Genomic DNA, 23,108 nt, shown 5'->3' with positions numbered 1-23,108 from the left:
CGTAAATGTGTGGTGCATGAAGCTATAATAAATATGGAACTTTAGATGAATGTCCGGTACTCTGCGAAATCGTGCCAGAGCACTCATTTTTCTAACATTTGTCATGTGGGGGTGAGGACGATTCTTCTTTCTCAGTGCCCAACGCAGGCACGTAGGGAAAACACCTATCAAGATCCTGTTTTCCGACCAGAAGATAAACCAGTTATGTGCAAGTCCCAAATTCCTTTAACGTTCTGAGCACATACCTAATTTACGAATAGACGATTCCTTCTGTGTCACTGTGAGATATAAACCACGGCCGACATTTTTTCTCCGGCACACTGAATTACTGGCTTACACAAATGCATTACTCTAACCCTGAAGTTATTATTAATTTAAAAAGTAATCATTAATAACCGTTTTCATGATTTTTTGTAAAATAAGTTTTGCACATTTAAGAATGTAAATCCATTTATTTACATTAACGGCACTTTTGTAAACTGCGTCGAATTAAAAAAAAAAAAAAAAAAAAAAAAAATGTATCCAGAGCATAAACATCTGAAGGTTGAGGCTGGCGATTGGGTTTTGGTTTTAATGGCGCAAATTTCCATTATAACCATAATGCACCTTGAAAGAAAATAATCTTTCAAACATGTCGCAGAATAACCTTAAGTTGTAGACTTCAGAATTGTGGTCTTCACCACCTTACGTGAATATAGGAGACAGCTGGACCCATACGACTCACGCTTCGTCCTATGGATGCTGGTAATAATACATTTAGTTCAGTATGTGTATAGGTGGGCCCACCTTCTCGTGACGTGGACGGGTACTGGAAAGCAGCCTTCTTGGAGATAGCTGCTTCCTGATAGATAAGTAGCCAGAAACAACTAAATAACTCACACACACACACACACACACACACACACACACACACAACGTAAACATAGCACTACACTCATTTCTGACCATTGTACAGAGTTTTGTATATCATCACAGTGAACCATGGCGGAGCTGAACTAACGTTTGGGGGCCACCTTACATAAGACCATACACATGTCCACATATAGACTTCAGCAAATATACAAGCAGTAACTTATTATAAAGGTGGAAGGAATGAATAAACGGAAAAATTCTCTGGTATTGAACAATCATCAACATTGGCGAGGTCTGTTATTCAGAGGTGTTTTCTTCAAAGCACTGATGCTTAAAGGTTGTTTCAAGGTTTCATTAGTGCTGATAATACACACTGTGCTATCAATGTGAATGATAGTACAGCGATGGAAATTCCATCTTGCAAATAATTACTCTTCTAGCCTTCAAGGATTTTCAAGGTTGAATGTACAAAACTGAATGAATAAATTAAGAAACCTTCTTAAGGGAGATCAGTGGATTTTATTGTTTGTTGTTTTTAATTCTTTTTGAACTTACACGCTATAGAAAAATTTAACACAGTAAGAGGGAGTTTAAAAAAATACATATAATATGTGTAGATTCTGGACTATAGATTTGTTTTTTTAAGAACTAAGAGATCGCGCGAAGATTACAATGCATCCTGTATAAAAAACTCTTTCAGGTAAAAAGAACTAGTCACACCCTAGTCAAACTTGTATGTAGCTGTTATAGTATGATCTGTCGGAACTGTGGAAGAACGAATTTGGGAAATTGGTATGCCCAAAAGTAAGAACCATCAAAATGTTTGTAATCTCACTGTAGATAAAATGAAATCAATTTAAGAAAATACTCTAAAACACCCGGAAATTTAATACGCACATGTAAATTGTACTTCTTCGCCCGATGTTTATTTAAATCAAAATAAGATGGTATATTATTTATATTTCAGATACTTATGAACTCTTCTAATTTTTTCCCATATTTATGTATCTGCATATTAAAGCTTTTAGTTTACAACAAACTATATTTTATATTCTGAAAATTCCATTTTAAGTTATGAAGAATACAGTTTTTGAAATAGTCTATTTGTTTAATAGAGCCGACTTTCTGTGGTTAATTAACCGTGAACTAGTATTGAGTTTTTTCATGTTTTATCTTTTTTAGAGAAAATAAACACGAACATTAAAAGTTTGAACTAATGGGAAAAATCGTCATATTGTCTTTCTTTGAGTCGACCAGCGGAAAGGAAAAACATAGTAGGATATTCTCACATAAACAAACTTCAGTCTCCTATTATTTGGCATACTATCATATCAGATAACCTGTCAGCTTGATATGGAATACGGCCATCATTGTGCGCTGGCTTCGTAAGATGATGAACGACATGCAGTAACCGTGAATGGGGTTAATATTGCAAGAGGGAGACTTGATGACACTGACATATATAGAGCTTCTTGTTTTGAAAGGAGAGCCTGCAGAACTATGTCTGAAAGAACAGCTTCGGAAAAAAAAATACAAAGAAAGGATGCGAAAACCTAATTTAAAAATTCCGTTGGCTGTACATTTCATATTTTTATTTATTCTTCGGTTTCTGTACATAGTCAGACATATCATACAAATGCTGAATATCCGTCTGTACATTATGTCCGTTAGCACTGAACACGGTGACTTGGCAAGAGAGTTTTGCTATGAGAAGGGAATTCGAAATTTTACTATGAGAACAACTTACCAAAATAAACTGCTTCGAAAATAAAAGAAATTACCGATGAGGGATACTGTGTGCATTTTTCCATAACTTTCTTTACTAATTAATTTAATTTAATATAAGTGAATTTTCTTTAAATTGCTTTTCGTATGTTAAAAAATTAAGTGCAACTGCTTTTTCACGTTTCTTATTCAACGTCATATTCAAATCCACTAAAGGGGCATGGTGGATTCGCTCCTTGTCTTTCGTTTGGAGAGTTTGGGTTCAAATATCGTTGAAGACGAAAATTTGTTAAAGGCTTCTTTTATGGAGGTTATAGTTAGCCGATATGAGGCTGACGCAGTAGGCGGTTTTTTCATCCCGCATAATATATGCAAATAACTTTCCATAACACGCACTTATACAGACGTAATTACGCGATAAACCATGAACTGAATTGTCATACAGACTCCAAAAATTAACAACCATCAAACATCATATGCATTATTGCCGAAGTTAACTGAATATCTTCATGTGTCAGAGTGGCTCAGTAAGATCCTAATGTACCTGAAACCCACCAGCAAACAAACAATGTTTCAAAGAACCTCCTGTTGATACAGTGTTTAATTAAGGTGTCAATCCGCTTTTGGACTTCATTTTCTGCGGTGCACTCTTCTGTACACGGAACCAATGTTTAATAACAGGAAGGTGGTATTATGGTTCGCTCCTTCCTCAACATAGCGGTCAATTCAACTACTGATTACAAATGGGTTAGCCTGGCCACAAGTCAACGCATCAGTTTATACCAATGTATTCAGTGGAATTAAGATTGCAGCTCTGGCCAGGCAAATGAAGTTTATGCTCGCTGATTTGTTCAAACCAAGTCACAATCACTGTGAAGTAGACATAATGTATTCTCATGCTGAATCATAAAAAGGGCCATCCCAATACTGCTGTCACAGTGTAGGAAGATCAGAATTATCCATAATGTCAACGTATCCATGGCGAAAAGTGTCCAAGCTGAAGTCAGAAGAAACAGCCCCAGCGATCACAGCAACTCTTCAAACTTCACAGTTGGCGCGACACACTGCAGTGTCTAACGTTCTTCGGCATTAGATCAGAAAACCGTATACCGTGAATAGTCACGCCATAACACTGCTTTCAAAAGTTCCAAGGAACAATTACGAGGAATTGTACGCCAGGCAAGTGGAACTGTACATTGTTTGCTGTGATGGTTGGCTTGGGTGCTATAGCTCATCCTTAAAGTTGGTGCAGTGTAAGTCCCTGCGTACCATTCTTCTGAACATCCAACGATCTCTTTCGGTGGTCTACACAAGAGTCCCTGATGCAGTAACACCATGATGTTTCCCTTTGTTTATTATGTCAGCCACCGTTGTATGATTCCCAGTGTAAACACTGAACCCCCTCAAATTCTCAACTGTATTTTGCTCTGCTGCCTTCTAGTGTGAACGCAGTTGATTTCGTACTTATTCCTGTCACGTGTATGGAAAATGTGATTCTTTTTTCCTAAATCCTGCAGATATCCACCGTACTTTTGGCAACACGGTGTACATACTTATATGCAAGGCAGTTCTTAATAATATGTAAACTAAAGAATCACGGTTAAAAGGTAAAAATTTAAACTGTTAATTTCATTATTGTTTTGTATTATATATTTTTTTGTGATTGGCACTACAGTAAAATAAATGTACAGAATCATGTTTTCTTTTAAATTTCTGAATTTGCTTCCTTTGCTTTTTTATCGTTATTTCAGGAGCAATATTTACGCCAGGTTCTGAAGAAATGCAGACCGCATTTAAATTTGCACTGTACCTTCACAACACCAATGACAGCCAAGCCAGGTTCAAAGTGGATCCAGTAATTGAAGTTCTTGATAGTAACGATCCTTTTAAAATTGCCCGTACATGTAAGTCTCTAAAATTTGTTTTTCATAAAGAAGTCTTACACGAAGTTGCATTAATAATAATCACTTTTGAAAAGTATTACAACGAATTAGGCAGATGTAAGTTGCGAAATGAGAATTATAATGAAAGTGACAAAACGTGGTACCTATTTGATTTATGATGTAAATGGCGTGAAGGAAGGCGCTCAGAAGGAAACAGGGAAGTGGTTCGATGTTTTAAACTTTAAAATATTAAACATGCATTTATTTTTCTTACTGCTTATGTGAATTAAAGCTGAGTAACAAATGTGTAATCCAGGTTTGTATTTTTACTCTCCTACCCAAAGAATAGTTACAAGTAGTTGGAGCTTGGGCTAGTACTGTTTTATGATTTAGAGTATCCACACGGCAAGTCATCTTAGTTTGTTCCACTTCAAATATTTAATCAAACTGAGGTTGCAAAGATAATCGGTTATGTACGGTTTGAATTTTTCGGCTTGGATGCGTGCATAATTAAAAAAAAAAAAAACCTTCCTCTTTCTCTTTGTGTGCGCGCGTGTATTTCTGGACACTTTTACAATCGTGCTATCGGTGAATATGAAAAGTTACATTAATTTTTTTTTGCTATATTTCACAAAAATTTGATTTTGGGAGTTTATATGCTTGAAATGGTGTCGACTAGCAAGGTAAGCTACAACCACCACGAAGTTTCATACAGGGTGGGTAAGGTAATATTAAGCTTTGTGCATTACGTCTCCACAGATTCATGGCTGTTTTGCATGTTCTGTAGCCTGAAAGACCCCGAATAACTGAAGGAGAAACCTTGCTCCTGATATCTGCTAATTACAGCCTTTGGTGACAATTTTAATAATTTCCCATTCTCCTATGGGATTCGAACTGAGACCTCGCCAAACGAGTGAAAATTGACTAAACCCTTCCAAGTGGTTCCTCCACCGTAGTTGTATATGTATTCATCTGCTGTACTCTTAGGAGTTAAACGGTTAGAAGCGACGTTATTGCGTCTTAAAGAGAGACCAAGTCCTGAGTTCTCTAAGTGAGTATCGACTGGGTCTGGAATATGATGTACTGTTTGTTTTATTTTAAAAGAAAAGCTTGATGGCTGTTTTCCTTTTGACAGGCAGGCAGATGGAGATGGAAAATGGGATTAGCACCTTGAATGTGTGACAAAGCGCAACCAGTACTTGATCCTCTCAGAAAAAGGGATTAAATGTTCTCTTCGGCATTTTCAAAGCCCACTGCTGAAGCGACTTTGTAATTCAGACCAGTTCAACCTCCTCCCATATTCAGTACATGCCAATGCACTTTTGCAAAAAAATTGCATAAAATTTGCTATGGTCCTCACTGAAATCCATCCAGGCCTTTTCGATATATGGAAATGCAGTAGCCACATTCCTAACAGAGAGAAAGAGAGGGAGACTGATATATAAATTGGATCGTTTGCGGTGCTCTGCTACCTCAATTAACAGTTCGAAGATAGCCTTTCCAGATTTTCATATTAATCTGTAACCCACTTACTTTAATTATTTTACTATCAAGAAATATTTTATAAAAAAATCTGTAGGTTATTTGGGACTGCTCTTTGAATTATTACCAATCAACGAGACCACTATGATCAATATCATTCGTTCTAAGGCTAATCGATTTATAATTTTAGAATGAAAGTTTTCCAGAAGCTTCTTCACCTTTACCTGAGATCAGTTTACGTGCCTCCAAGGGCCACTGATTAATTAATTCCCTTACATAAGAGACTCGATTATAGTCTGCCCTTTCAAATCCACCAAACTACATAGCCCCTACAAAAGAGGCCGAGTAATTTAGTAATCACAGTTTAGTGCACAAAGGGACTTGAAAGTGAAAAAAAAAAGCATTTAATAAAATTGTATTTTTCTGCTACTATAGAAACAATGTGGCTTTGTACGGCTAATAGTATTTTTGTTCAAACTTAAATGCTGATTTATTAGTAAAAAGATTGGATTCTAGAGGAGTAGCCAGTTTCCACTTAGGTGGTCTTTTACGTTTTCTTGGGTAGCGAGAGAAAGTACTTTAATAATCCATTACGATATGCTCTACATTAGCAGAATTAATCGCTTGATATACTGTTATCTCTAATCTCCTCATTTATGCTGAGCCGACTTAATTTGTTTTACATGCAAATTTTAGGGATGGAAAAATTATGCTCGGATTTTGCATAACTGCATTTCCACGTTCATCCGACTTCCTGCTAGACTCATTTCACAATTTTGCTAAAGTCAGTTAGCATTAGTTATGGAAATATTTAGTCTATGGTTGCTTACTTGGCACATCAAAATCTTTTGGAATACGTTAAACTGAGGCGAAGTAAAATGTGGAGAGTTTTTCGTTGCTGCAGTATGCCCTTTTTCTTACACTTTGAAAGCACTGAAAAATCCAGCATTTAAAAATAAAACAGCTTAGAAAGCTTCATACTCAGGAAATGGTACAGTACTGCATGTGCTTCGTGACATTTCTCTTATTAGCAAATAACTGTACTGTACACTTCAATTACATAATCTTTCCTTAGCCATTATGTACGATATGCCCTTTTAAACATTTTGTCTAATACGAGTATATGGATGGAAGAAAATTAAGGCATTGCATACTATATTTATCTGCTCTGTAATTTTACAATGTACAGTTTATTATCTCTGTTATATAAATAGTTACTGATCTCATATATGTGGGGGACAGTTGTGAAAAGACCTGAGTTGGAATCCCGTCAGTGACGCGAGGAGTTTTCATGGGTCTTTCCCACAACATGGCTGAGTTAGTTGGTCTCAGGCGAGGATAACATGGGCCCCCCAGAAAACTCTGGTTTTCATCCAGCAAACAGCAAATCGACCACAGAACACATGCAATTTAGAGGCATTATATACAGTACAAAATGGCCTACTAATTAGTACGCCGTTTTGCAATGTAGAGTTTTATAAGTAGGCCAGTAAAGCCTGCAAAAACAACATATCTAAATATTGAAGAAAAAAAAAAAAAAGTAAAGTGCAGCCATTATCAACCCACTGCAGGGTGGAAGCCTCCTCAACAATTCATGCTGAGTGAAATGGACCATAATCTACCACGCTGGTCCAGTGCGGGTTGGCAGATCGACCGTATTCAGCAGTCAGGGGCTTGAACCCCGGTCTACTCAAAGAGCGTGTGCGACTGCACTCCCGCTCCTACCCACTCGGCTACGGAGGCCGTAATATTGCAAAACTCGTTACTAACTGCTCTAGTTTATCGCTGTTATGCTCGTATGTTGTATTCTACTCTACATCAGTTATTAATCACGTTCACATCGAAGGATATTTTAGTATATTGGTCTCTGTTTTTCCAAATACTATTTCCTCGTCTTATCTCGTGTACGAGAGCCATTTGACCCCTTGAATGGATTGACGAGCCAAAATGTAAAAAAATAAAATAATAATAATAAAATAAACAATTTATCTGCAGGAATATAGTACGATGGCATATCTGCCGCGCTGATCGCACTGCGCTGCTACAGAGGTTACCTTTAAGGGATCTCTTTCGCTTTCATAACCTCTTTCCCACCACTAGAAACTGGAATCACTAAATTTTCGCGTTAAGAAGCAGGCTATTTTTATTTTCTTTTAAGGAGGTATTAGAACACTTGTTCTTGGAATTTCCAATCACATCAACTACTCTGACCATAGTATACCGAACTTGTAATCTTTATTGTCTGTATTGCGTGTATGCAAATGTATGTTCACGAGCTGATTTTCATGTTATGTATGTTGAAAAGAATTCCAGTAGCAGTTGGTTGCCGTAAGGCATCAATAAATTGACTGGGTAAAAATACCAACGCCACCACTAGAATGAAGCGATTATCAGTCATCAGAATCTTTGAAACATTTAACCTTAATACTAAAGACAATTCATTACCCTCTCATTCTGATTAGTGCAGATGCATTTGAATAAAACCTTCGGGGTAAGGGACAGAAAAAAAAATAACAATTTATTGTTTTAATGGCACTGCAGCTGTTGCTTATATCAGTAGGTAAGTATTGAGCCTGTAGGGGTATTATTTTCATGGGCTGATTTTCAGGTAACCCCACTGTATTCACGGGTGGGCTAATAAAAAAAAAAAAAAAACAGGAATAAACACAGGGGGACAGCCTATTTTCCCCCTTAGCTACCTCGACTGAAGAGGGCTTTAGAAATACTGTGATATACATTTTCAATAAGGTTCTGTTTATTTATCTTTCTTTACGTTTCTTTAGGAATATGGGAATCGTGATTTATAATATGACCTTTGTTTTTGCATGGCCCAGAAATGAAGGAAAGGGGGATATGGTATAATATTATGTGAGGTTTAATTCTGTAAAGAATAAAGTACAAATCTTTGCTACAAGTAAACATCGAGCTAAATAATCGCAAATTAAAACGAAAATACTCTCCTCACGTTAATAAAACATATGTTTCTGAAAACTGTGTGTTAATGTTTGTTCTTTTATGGTTAATGTAATATAACGAAGAGCCAGATAGAGTCGCCCATCATATCTTCGGTACCTATTATCTACTGACTGTATATCCTTGTAAAATGTATTGACAGGTATTCACTAGCATCGCCTAGTTTTCGCCTGAAGAAATCCAAGTGCAAGTAATGGAGCTTGATTGATATTCTGCATCCCATTTTTCTATAATTTTCAACCAACTTGTCAACTAGCTGTTTGTAATTTTATCTCTTCATGTTACAGAAAAAGCCATTCGCTACAAGGCAAAAAGACTGCCAGAAATTAATATTAGTAGAATCTATTGTAAGTGTGCGTAAGGAAGCCTAAGGGTTATTGCTAAAATTTTGCTCAACATTGGTCATTATCATTTTCACTTCCATTTCTCGTGAAGACTTGTTCACCAATAAATATGCCATATTTTCAGTTTTGCATTGGACAATATTGAAAGTACAGATTGCATATGCTTCAGGTGTCACGTCAGTACAAAGGGTACTAGGAAAGTTTTGCAATATGACGCAACAATGAATCACAGGAAGCTGCTTGTTGCTGCATGTTGAGACATGTTCATACGTGCATAGTAGCCGCCGCGCCAAGTCGATGGGCTCAGTTATTCATTAGTAGTGAGAGTGTAAAGTGCTTGCGATGGCATCGTGGTCACGAAATGAGATAAGGACAGTTTTGCGGTATAATTTCGTGCGTGGTTTAACCATAGACCAGTGCTTAGAAGAAATGACTCTTGCACTAGATGATGATTGTCCACATCGTACAACGATATTCAGGTGGTATAGAGAATTCCAAAGGGGAAATTTCACTCTGGAGGATTCTGAGAGGCCGGGAAAGCCACGAACGTCAGTTACGGAGGAAAACGTTACTGCTGTGAGGAAAATGCTTGACGAAAACAGGCGAGTGACCTACCAACAGATAGAGGATACTTTGGGCCTAAATGCACCAGCAATTCGTTCGATTCTGCAAGATCATTTGCACGTGAAGAAACTTTGTTCTCTCTGGGTGCCGCATCAACTGACTGAAGAGCAGATGACACGACGTGTGACTTGGTGCCGGGAGATGTTAAAAAAGTTTGATAAGGGACAATCTCGGTATGTGAACAACATCGTGACAGGTGACGAGACTTGGCTGTACTATTACGATCTGCCGACCAAGGCTCAAAACAAAGTTTGGGTCTTTGATGATGACGACACACCCGTAATTGTCAGAAAATCCCGATCTGTAAAGAAGAAAATGATAGCTGTATTTTTCAGATCGAGTGGAATTGTGGAACGTGTCGTTTTGGACACGCAGAAGACAGTCACAGCTAAGTGGTATACTGAACAATGCCTGCCTAAAGTCATTGGATCTATGAAGAACCTGCGGCCAAAGTCAAGAATTGGACACCTGGTACCTCCATCACGATAATGCTAAAGCTCACCGCACCAAAGCCTGCACTGAATATTTGACCACGACAGGACTGAAACTTCTCGAGCACCCTCCCTACAGTCCAGACCTTGCTCCCTGCGACTTTGCACTGTTCCCGCATGTGAAAATGAAGCTAAAAGGGAGGCGGTTTTCCAGTGATGAGGACCTTCTACGGGCTTGGGACAACGAGTGTGCTTTACTCCCTAGTGAAACTTGGCAGAACTGGTTTAAAGATTGGTTTCAGAGGATGGAGAGGTGTATTGAATGTAGAGGAAATTACTTTGAAAAAATTAAATAAACAAAGCTGAATTGCAAAACTTTCCTTGTACCCTTTGTATTCACTGCTTTAACATATTGTTTTACGAGTCCCAACTTGATATGGAGTGATGGAAGTAAGACTTTTTTTTCTTGAATTCAAGGCTTTTCTGTTACGTTGTGTAGACTAGGTTAAAATTAAAATCTGGCAGACCATTCTATTCTGTTATAGTCTCATCTTCGGTTCTGCTGTCTCAGAGGCAGAGAAAGCGAGGGAATTTAGTGAACCTACCTTGCAAACCCAGACTTAACCCCAGAATCTTTTAATCCATACAGACATCCCATTTACACTGATCATACTTTGATCTCCTGTAACATATGCTTCACACATTCATATTTTTCTTTTAGACGGTACAGATCGTGCAAGAGGAATCTATGGGTTAGAAGAGTGGCGTATTTTCTTTCAGACGTCGCTCTTTTAGATTCTGAATGATATCAATTTCAGCACAAAAAAATCAAAACACAGGGATTTTTTAAACCAGTGTAAAACGTGCCTAAGTCACATGTCTCTTTGGAAGTGAATTGAATTCCCTCACTTAGAGAATTTCAATCTATTGGTTCGATTTCAATGGATTGCAATTGACTAAAAGACTTCCACAAATAGAAAACTCCACCTTCTATAGAAGTCTTTAGAATTGGATGATGAATCTTTTGAACAAAATAATTGGAACTTGGCAGTTCATTGTGCGACGGCGGAGAAATAGATAATAGTATGCTAGGATGCACTACAACGATCTGTAGAACTTTAAAAATTTGATATATCCACAAAACAAAAGTAGCGGTCATCACGGCGGATTGTTGTCTCTAGTCATATACGAGGTATGACAAAAGTCATATACTGAGGCCTACCACGAAACCCTTCCTTTAGTGTTGATCTGTAACTACCACAGCAGAAATGAGGTTGTACAATTTGTCTTGATCACCTACAAACATTCCATATTCAGCTTCATATGTATTGCAAAAGTTGTTGACACCAACCATGCAATGCTTCTCTTGATCCGGATATAAAAATATTCACTAATATAGCAAAAAAGTGCATATAAATTTACCGAAGTGATAGCCAAAATGTTGTCACAAGAGGAAAATCGATAACCCCACTGGATTCACTGCATAAAATTCATATAAAATAGTTAACTTTAAACAAAACGTTTTCTCTCTATATAGTGAAATTCCTCTCGTTATTGAAGAAAATCGAATGCAGACCTCATCACTTTCCGCCGTTGACTGGAAGAATTTCTGAATTCTTCTTAGATGGTAGGTCCACCTAAGAGGCAACTGTGCCACTCGTGACTTGTTTGAAAAGTCCCGAGTTCGAATCTCTTCTACGATTCTAGGCCTCTTAAGTCCGAGCTGATAGTCCATTTATTGCATGTCCGATTGAATGTCGGTTTATTTCTTTGTAGAGCGAGAAAAGGACAAGAACCTCGTGTCCTGAGTTCCCTTCGCGTTAATTGAAAATAAACAGCACCGGCTTTAACACACGCATTTACTCTGGAGCAGATCACATTGGCAATATTATATTTAGATAAGACAAGATAGTTAAAGAAACATACAAGCAAATTTATATTTATTTTTGTTTCGGACATTTGTATACTATGAAAGTGTCTTAGTATTGATTGAAAAACGACCATCAAAGTGAGAGATACGTTGTTTCCTTAATTTGGACCTGCTGGAAATAATATGGCATTTTTATGGCTGAAAATTGTTTACAATTATGGACCAATTAAAACTGGATTTCACCATTTAAAAATTAAGTCTGAAATAGGAAAGCAGGAAAACATTAAATAGCTACTGATAAAATGAACAAAATTTTCGAGAAAGCCTAGAATTTTTGTTTGATTCATTTTCATAACGATGTATCTGTTGAAATTTAAGGTCTCCTATTTATAACAGGAACTTCCCTCAATGATTGTATATTTTCAATGAAAACAGATAAATCTTGAATAATTTTCATTTTAAAAGCAGAAAACGTAAACAATATATATAATTAATTAAATGAATTAATAAGGGAAATTTCGGTAACTGACTGTATATTTTCACTGAAACCAAATAAATGCTTGAATATTTTACATTTTAGTTATAGGAAAGGTAAACTGCATTTATATAATTCATAGAAGGGACTCTTATGCTCACGAGTGTTGGATAAACTTTTAATTGATACATAATTGAATTATTTCTTGCTTCGGAAGCTAAATAAATTTTTAATGGATGTTTAATATTATTAGCGCCATGAACTCATTTTTAATAACATTTCTCTGAAATCACGTGTAAAATAAACATTAGCTCCCAAGTCGTACCTGAATGGCAGAAAATTCTCATTAAACCATTTGCTAAATTAATAATAATTATTAAAAATAATTTAGAATAAATTGAAATTGACTCTTCAGTTCAAACAAATACTTTTACTTTCATTTACATTTTGGAATCGTCGAATGCACAGAAGCTAATAAAAGAACAAATTGAATTTATCTCGCTTTCAGTACTAATTTTATTCCAAAGTTATTATTTAATCAAGTGTTATGCTAATACAAACGAGTGCCACATAAGCAAATCATCTAATTAGCATAAAGCTTTACTCTGAGATGAAGTCGACATGCACTATTTCATCATACTTACAAAAGATCTGTTAAGCCTAAAGTTTGCGATCGCAGCTATAAAATATTCACGGGATCATGTATCCGACGTCAGTTTGTCTACATAATGATACTTGGTCAGTTTAATCAGCGAAAGCGAATGCATTTGTTTGCTGTGTGGATCTCCTTCGTATATATTTACAACTCTCTTCCTCTCCGCATCTCTAATCTTCTTGTGAAGTTCCTTTTTGTGTCCATAGTGATATGTAAAGTAGGTGGATATACGTGAATTTACTTGCCTTATCGATGCGTTCTCTTTTTACGTCAAGCAGTTATCTCCAGCATCATATCTGTTCCCTCTGAAAGATCAATAGAACCAACATTTTTAATTTAACAAGAGATATTCTAATGCCCTCGGCATAATGAATAAAATAAAACAAATGAAATTGCCCAATATACCAGATAGGCTTCGAGGAATTGATTAAAGATATTACCGATGCTAATTTAGGAATACTGTTGCAAAAGACGAAGGGAAAATCCTTTTATTACTAAAGCGCCAGAAATGTAGGTATTCCAATTCAGCTGCACGTACAAGTCTGACAGGTTTGTTTCTTTGTTTATTTATTGGAAAGCAAGCAGCGAGTGTAACTGGGAAAACCCAGTAGAATACTTAGATCTTATTATCTCTTTCATTTGTTTCCATGCCCTTTTAGTTGCCGTCTAAAGAATGACCTTAATGAATTGTCCTTAACAGTCTAACTGTTGTTAGAAAGGACAACTAGTCACATTATTTAGTTAACCGAACTTTATATGACTTCTTTCACTTACCAATGAAGTTCATTGACCTTGATAAAGAAACATTATGTTCAATTCGTTCTTTCTGATAGATATTTATTTGACTAACTTTTGATTTTTATGTAAAAGAAAAAATACATTATATAAACAAGCATTTAATGTTAAATACAAATCAATAAATATATTAATTAATATAAATAAATAAAGTAATATTATTTTTTATGAAAAAATTATAAAAATTATTTTTAATTATATTATTTATTCATTCAAAATATCAAGTACACTATACAGGATTTTGAATCATACAAATCTATTTTGGATCATACATATTTATTTCGGCTTTTACATATTTATGTATTTTTCAACTGGAAACATTCTGATAGTGCTTCCAGCTGTGTTCAAGCAGGTTTCTCAACACAAATTTCTGTGACAACAAAAGCAATGGACTTTCCACTGTTAAATCGAACTGCATGTAATAATCACTGTGTGCACTTCCCAATTTTAGAAATAAAGAAGAAGAAAATTATTATCTCGCTTTCCTTTAATCATTATCACCCATTTCTAGTCAATTTTGAGACAAACTCAAAACCGGATCTGCCATAATCACACATGAAGTTGTTGGTCGACAACGGATAAATTGAGAGGACTAGTTAACTGCAAATTAGCTTCGAGTGCAGTACCTTTCGTGTCTGTTTTATGTCGGTATTTTCACTTTTAAAGGTTAGTTTTACCTTTAAAAGTGAAACATTTTATGACACCCCCGTTCAGATTTCTTTATTTTGGATTGTTTGTCTCGCAAATGGGGAAAAAGCAACATTAATTCAATCATCATATCTGATAGTACTATAAAGCATTTTGCTATATCAAAATGCGAATTTTTGTTCAACCCTCTCCTAAGTTTAAAGTTTTATGTCCCAGCATATGTTACTCGTATTATCTAGAAAAGAGTGATGAAATGGTGAGCGATACCGATTTTATTACAACACAGTAATGAACCAGCCATTACGTGTATCTTATCTGTTTTACTTGTACTGTGAAAGAGAAATTTTAGAGCTCGTAAAATAAGCACGCTTGAAAGACTTTACATAATTATTTTATTTATTTATTTTTCAGGAAATTACTGCAATCTCCTCTCTCTCTCTCTCTCTCTCTCTCTCTCTCTCTCTCTCTTCCCCCCCCCCCAACAAACACTGGAGGAAAGGATTTCCTCCAGTGTATGGAGAGAGACTTTGGTAAAAAGCGAGGACTTTGGTCCAAAGTGACCAAAAAGAGAACTTGGGTCCAAAGAGAGGCCCAAAGTTGATTGTTAAAATGGATTGTAAGGACAAACGATACTATATATATATATATATATATATATATATATATATATATATAGTATCGTTTTCTAGAAGAGAGGCTGCGATCTTGGGACCCATTGAATTGTTTGCCTCTCACTCCTACTCATCGTTGTTAATGTCTTCTGTGCTCACAAATTCTAACGACACACAGGAAGTAAGTGTCGCTAGAATTCGAGGAAAATCATTGAATACTGCGTTTTGTAACTGTTTGGTAATTCGTAGACGACAGTTACACCAGTGATTGGTGTGCAGACGTCGTTCCCATTTGTCAACGACATCGAATGACTGCCAAAACATTACGGTATTCAACTCGGTTTTTTTTTATTTATTGTACTCTAATTATTTTAAGAGTTAACCGAGTGTTGAATTTGTTGAATATTATAATTGTGCAGATAGATTAAAATGATACATTTACTACTTATCAATGCAATGTTCGGTGTTTCTCATGGCCTTCAGTAGTGTTTAGTGACAAGGATAGTTTCGGCCTCTGTGTGAAAATGGAAAAATGTTGGGTCAGATGACACCCAGAGGGAGAGCGAGAGCACAGCAAATAAGAGACACACATCGAAAGCTCCCTCGATTATGGCATGAAAATAACTCTTATGTTTGTGGAGGGCTGTAAAGCGTATATTGTTTAGCGCCTAACAGCTGTGGGGCCGTTAAACACTAAACACTCCATTCCCCTAAACACATCATTCCTCATCTCCGCGTTGTATGCTCTGTTTGTGTAACACAGAACTCGGTGAAGGCCAGAGATTTTCAAAAAGTGTAGTTGTGTAGTGCAATGTCATATTATGTTGTTCCTCTGACCTTTTATCCGTGGAGCCCCTAGTGGGACCCCCGGTTGCCCATACTTTTCCCAGAGGAGGAAGATCAGGCATTGAGGGATAGCAATAGAAGAGTACTATAGCAGGCCCTGCCACCTAATTTTCGAAGATTTCAGTGGCTAGGGACTATTAAAAAAAATAAAAATAACCAGCCAAACAGGATTAGGACGTTAGAATTTGGACTGAGTTTAAGTTTAGTTACGATAAAGGTTGAGTTAGATGTTAATTTAAAGTTAAGTCGAAATTAGGTTAGACATGCGTAGCAGGTTTGGTTTGAGTAGGGACAGAATTGAAGGCTGGGGGACAGGTAGAAATATGGGGCCAATAGGGTAGACGACGCCAAAAAGCTCAGTGGGGAGTGCCAGGCGAGGGCGCCCTGCTCAAATTGCCAAATGGCGTGTTGGCAGCAGAGCTGCTGATGGTCATATCAGTAAGAGTGATGTTCTAGAATTTAAGTTTGTTGGTCCGAGTGTCCCGGTCTGTCCTCTATTGCTAGCATTTGTTCACTCAAACTGTTTGGGCGAAGTGTAGAGTTTGATTTCCAAATCGGGTGGCGGTCCAGCTCGGTTCTGTCTGTTCAATCTCAAGTAGTAATCCTGTCATGAGGTTTCCAAGATAGGAGTGGTCGTCCGTTTTTGGTATCAGTTCAGTGTCTTGGCTTCTCCTCAATGATGACCTGACAAATACAAATACAATAGCTTAAGCCGATGACGTATCTAGTCTTGTATACGGAAATTCCAGAAGGGATTTAAAAATTTCTGAAAATAATATTCTCTCCAGACTATTAGTGTAGTCTGGAGAGTATAATTCCAATTAGTGTAGTTGTTTATTTACTGTCGCTTAGAGCTTCTGTTAACACTAAGATCTGTTGCACACACGAGCGAACTTTACCGCGCGTAAGTTTTGTACTTTTTTTTATTTTTTTATTTTATTTATTTCAGGGAAATACAAGGGTAAGTGAAGCCTCAGGAATCTGAGGGGAAACTTTTTTTCTTTCTTTGAAACCCTACTTGAGATTAGTAGAGCTTTCAGACAAACTATATCCTTCCGCGTGACTTTATTACCCTTTTATTTTCCTGCAATAAAAATCTTTCGGGCTTTGAAGTTCACTCGTTTAATTTTCTATTATTGTAGAAATTAAAAAAAAAAAGTAAAGGTAACCAGTTAATCCATTACAAACATTAAACACTGACAAATACATAATTTAAATTTCCGAACCGGACAAAGTACTATATTAATTTCTATACTCGAATTAATTTCAAACTCTAGCTATTGGCACTGAAATTTCATCCTAAGAATCAACTTCATTTTAATATATGCTGATACTATTTCTTTAGTTATTTAATCTTTTATTATAGATTATGTTTTCAACACTTTCTAAGTTAATTGCAGATTTTGAAATTTACCATTTACTGTTCTTGGATGGTAAATCAGTAATTAGAAATTTATCAAAACACCTTTTATTTTCTGAGATTAGTTTATAAGAATAATAATTTTTTTTATATTTTAAAAATAATTTTATGGCTGCTTCAGGTGTCAAGAAAATTGATCGGTTAGTTTTCCGCTTTTATTTATTCACACGATAGTGCCCCAGTTTAATTTAAACAAAAATATCTATCAGAAGTGTAGCTAAAGAAAATATAACTAAAATAAAAATTACACCGCATACGTGCATGCTTTACTATAATGCAATGCCTAAATCCTATCTTAAAACCAACGATTCTCTAGGGGATTATCTATTAAATATTCATGGACTATAAAGAAACCATCCAGACAATATTAAATAATTAAAAATTTGTCAATGTTAAGGGTCGTGTTTTTAATATTGTCTGGATTGACTTTGAATAAATTACAATGGGGCGTTATTCCCTTTTAGTGGAATATGTCTCCTTTATTTTGATTGGCTTCTTAATTCGTATGATATTCTTAATTATTATTTCGAAATTTTAATTAGATTTTTACACTCCCTCACCTTTACAGATATCTGATACAGTATTGATACTCTGCCTGTGAAAAAAAAAAAATCTTTAAAACAAAATGATCCGGCTGAACTATGTTCACAGAAAAATAAAATGCGAAACATGAAAAATTCAATAAATATCTTTTCTTCATAAACTCTCAGTAGAAGCAGTTTTAAATAAAATGTATCGCGGTTTCATTTGTGATTTTAATCTTTTTATTTCTATAAAAAAGTTCTTTTAAGTGTATGTAGACATGTATAGTATCTTATGTAGGACGGCACCTGAATGAAAGTTCAACTCTGTCTTTGTACACTGTGATAGTTACAGAGCACTGTAACAGTCCAGAAATGTGTGTAATGTTATGTTCGTGCAGTGTGTGTTGTTGTTGTGTTGTTTATTTGTTTCTGGCCGTTTTGTCACCAGGCAGGCGATCACCTGGAAAGCCTGCCCAGTGTCCGTCTACACCACGGTGGGGGGGGGGGGGGGGGGTTGTAGGCCACAACTGCGCATGAACCATGGCCAACCTCAACAGTCACGCACTGAATGCCCAAAGAGTTTTGAGCCATTTAAAAGAACCCCGTGCCAGCAACAACAACAACACACACAGTCATTCCCAGGAGACAGGACAGCAGAAAACGAAGAAACAAGGATGATAATAGCATTAATAAAAATAATAATAAAAATAAATAAGAATAAAAAAAAAATATATATATATATATATAATAAAAAAATTAAATTATAAAAAATAAATAAATAAAATTAAAAAATATATATAATAAAAAATTAAATTATAAAAAATAAATAAATAAAATTAAAAAATATATATATAATAAAAAAATTAAATTATAAAAAATAAATTAAAATTTAAAAAAAATATATATATATAATAAAAATTAAATTATAAAAAAAATAAAATAAAAAAAATATATATATATAATAAAATTAAAATAAATAAAATCTTTATCGATTTCTTGCCAACAGCTTTATGCAGTGCCGCCCAGAGTAGTCCACAAAGAGAAAAGGTGTATTGTCAAACAGAAGTAGTAATGTAATTCAATCATGATCGGCAGGAACAAGTTCTAGATATAATTCTGTTAATCTGGAGTTGTCAGAAGTCTCTGGTCGATGACGGTATCACTGAGCAGAGGAAGGATTTAGTTTCAGAGAGTCTTGATAAAGGATGAGTCAGAAAAGTGCAGCATCTGTTAAAATCTTTGCGTGTTCTTGAAAACCACAACAATTTTGTATATGATGTCATCAGGACGACGAGACAAACACACAGTTGTATTATGATTTATGATGTGTTTTCAGTTTGATTTCTTGAATTAACATTGAGGTTGAAAGCCTTCCTGCGATTAAAAGCAGCATTACAGAAGGTTTGAAGGGCCTGGAAATTGTTGACAGAAATTAGTATCTTCTCAACTCCGGGACACAAGTTTGGTACTGTTGTCTTAAGAGCCAATCTTAGGTCCTCGTAAATGGAGCATTAAAAAAGTACGTGAGGAGAGTCTTCCTGTAGCCCACATCAACAGGAGACTGTATTGGAAAGTCTGAATTGGTAGAGTCTTCCGTTAAGCGAACCATGACCAGTTAGTATGTAGGAAGTAAACAGAGAGGGTGAAAACCATTTTCTGGTGGATGATGAAAGTAGTACAGTTACGTCGGGAACGAAGTTTTTGGTGATAGCTCCTTTTCGGTAGAATTCCATCTAATCTGCCAGGTGTTCACTAACAAATTCCAGCATCTGGTTCGCTCAGTTTTGGGATCAGCCTGAGGGTTAACAATGATTCCCTGAAATTCCGTAGAAATGCCTTTGCGTATGTAAAAGCAAAGCCCTCTAAACACAACATGCAGGTCAAGTGGTATAGTGTCTGTAAAGCTGGAGTTGATACTGTTCGGCAAACGTAAAATAGGCTAAGAAGAAAACAACGTTGAATAGTGGATAGCTTGGTTTGTACAGTTTTAAGTGCAGTTCGTCTAAACCAAAGGCTGGCAGCATAGGTTGTAATTGGGATTATGGCAGCATTATAAATAGATATAGGGTTTTAGTGTTCAATCCCCAGTCTTGTCTGGTAATTTGGAGCAGCATTGCGGTAAAACTCTTAACTTTGATGGAGAGATGTTGAATATGCGCAGTAAAGGAAAAGCGGTCGTCGATGATGACTCCTAAAAATTTGGTGCTTTGGACAAGTGGAAATGACTTCTTGTCAAGTTTTACAACTGGTGGTCTGCCATAGTTTAATTTGTGTTTTAAAAAATCATGATCTTCGATTTTGTTGGGGATAAATTTAATTTGTTCTTAAAGGACCAAGACGATAGTTCAAAGAGTACTTTATTGCCATAGAGTTCTAATTCAGATCTTGAGTTTCCATTCACCGAAATGATAATGTCATCTGCATACGCAAGTTGTTGTACATTTTGAAATTCAGTCGTCCTAAGCAGCCAATCATCGAGAACTAGGTTCCAAATCAAGGGACCCAAAATTTATCCTTGGGGGCAACCACGGGAGTCAGATCCGTGAATCTTCGTGCTTTTAGTAATGACGGTGACGGTGCGATCGGCAAAGTAGTTTCTAACAAGTTTATAAAGCTGAAGAGAACAGTGATTGGAACGGAGTCTACTGAGGGCACTCTCCCACCATAAAGTATCAAAAGCGCCCTCAAAATCGATAAAGATTGCCATAACGTACTTGGAAGTGGAGCTGTCAATGAGGTGGTGAAGTTCTAATAAGGCGTCTTCGCATCCAAGTCCTTGCCTAAAACCCTATTGAAGAGAGGATGTGGAACTTGCGGCTTCCTGCAGTGTGGTAATTTTATTAGCGATTATTCTCTCTAACACTTTTCCCAGGTGAGAGAGCAAGGCTATGGGGCGATAGGATCTGACATTATCTAGTGGCTTACCAGGTTTATGTAAAATCTTAAAAATGGCGTGTTTCCATGGTTTGGGAAATGTTCCAGTATTTAAGTAGTTGTTGAATAATTTAAGTAGAACTTTAGGCCTTAGGTCATAAAAGTGTTTGATAAATATATTGTCAATCAGATCATCGCGAGGACATTTGTTTGACTGAATTTTATTCATGATTGAAGTAAGTTCCTCTGCAGTGAATGGACTTGTTTCTTCTAAAGGAAGATATTTTTGGTTTAAATCTCGAATAGATAGGTGGTGTGAAGTGTCAATAGTGAGATCATCATTAGGCAGCAGTTGGTCCAAGATGGCATTTATGGAGTCTGTTAGCGTAAGAGTTTCCATACTGTTGGAGGTAATGGAGATAAAATGTCACCCAAGATCATTTTATTTTTAGCAATTTTATAAATGACGCCCCAAGGATAATTATTCCCAGACGTTCTTTAAATGTATGGACAAAGATAAATATAAGAGCCGACCGGGCTAGCCGGGTGGGTAACGTGCTTGCAGCAACCCAAAGGTCGCGGGTTCAAATCCCACCGCCTTGGTCTTGGATCAGAGTAGTGCAAAAAACCTTGGGAGGTGCATTATGGACACAGAAGCCGATGCGCCAACAACTAACAAAAAATAAATAAATAAATATAAGCTTGATATCTTATTAAGATTATTACTAAATATTATACCACGTGAAATTAATAATATAGTTTATTAAGTTCATCGCCTAAACTACTATTCATTAATGTAACGTTTTAGGTATCTTACCGATATCCATCATCAGACCGTCGCTCAGATTTTCGAATTTGAAAATTCGAAATTGTAAGTGGTATTATATTTAGTAATAATCTTAATGGAAAACAACCACGTATCTTCGTTCCCTAACTATACTTGATATCTTAATTTTAATACCGCCAATTTATATATAATCAAACACCTTTTCTTTTAATAAGACAAAACTGATTTCCTCATTGATTTAAATGTCAAAATTTAAATATAGTGGATTCTAATCCACTATTCTCATGATATAGAATAGCAGACACTTATTTAATTTGTTCAAATAGAAATCTGTAAATTGCACGATTTTTCAATATATCATTAGTTAAAAAGAACCTTAATTCGACCCTGATGGCCTACTGCCTTAAACAAGAGATTACTCTCCCGACCAGAGAAACTCAAGCCCTCGATCTTATCTCGCACTATCTATCTAGTATAGTCAGATCTAAGCTTGAAATCCACAAAATTGAGTTCTCCAGTGGAGGATTATGTTGAGACACTCTAACCACAGAGATTAAAACAGTTTTCCGACATAATTTATAAAAACTCAGAGGCATAATCTCAAGATGATTATTGGTGGAGCATGTGCTCTTCACCAGGCGAAGAAGAGACAATAACACTCAAAAGCGGGCTTTCTCGAATTGAACTTTCCGGTGTTTACAAAGCTGTGCGTGTTTATTTTATATTAGTCCCTGGTTTTCCAGAGATCTGAAAATGACTTTCGTCGGGAAGCAAAAAGTCTTCAGAAAATGGAGAAAAACTAAATCAGCAACAGATCAGATCATCTTTAAGAAAGATGGTCTATTTCGTCTGACTTAAAAGACAAGCCCCTTAATCACATTGTTCGCAATCGCCTTTCACTATCCAAAAGCGTATCAGATTTCCACAGAATATTCACCTTTTAGAGAGGTCCCATAAAGGAGCATCCTCTACTAAAGCCTATTTTCAGGTGTACTGGAACCCTTGCTGTCGGTCATCCAAGACCTGCAGCCCTACGTCCACGATTTGAAATTATTCATGACTTCAGGAGATCCGAATCCACCTAGTTAATCGCTGAAAAAGTGGCATGGAAACTTTCACTCCTTGGAGAATACCTACAGTCTATTCGTTTAGAAATAAATCAAGCCAAATCAGCTCAAGTCACTTTTATAAAAAAATTGTTGCCATGTGGGCAAGAGCGACCGTCTTTTGTAATCCTAGCCTTGATCGTTCAGTGTTCAGAACTGTATCGTCCCGATCATTACGCCCTC

General features: G+C 36.2%; 1 protein-coding gene across 2 annotated transcripts in view; it reads left to right on the top strand.

Annotated features, from left to right (window-relative positions):
- Positions 1-23,108, top strand: part of LOC150088046 (glutamate receptor 1-like) — a 630,662-nt gene that overhangs the window by 34,675 nt on the left and 572,879 nt on the right. For both annotated transcript variants that reach the window (XM_090369308.1, XM_090369309.1), the window contains exon 2: positions 4,329-4,481. In XM_090369308.1, coding sequence (XP_090225434.1) covers positions 4,329-4,481 — 153 coding nt within the window. The remainder of the gene's footprint in view (positions 1-4,328; positions 4,482-23,108) is intronic.

The sequence above is a fragment of the Mastigoproctus giganteus genome, chromosome 3 (assembly GCF_048544385.1).
Source record: "Mastigoproctus giganteus isolate SK-2022 chromosome 3, ASM4854438v1, whole genome shotgun sequence".
Classification (NCBI taxonomy): domain Eukaryota; kingdom Metazoa; phylum Arthropoda; class Arachnida; order Uropygi; family Thelyphonidae; genus Mastigoproctus; species Mastigoproctus giganteus.
Note: the sequence above shows the minus strand (reverse complement) of the source record. Positions and strands in the feature narration are given on the sequence as shown.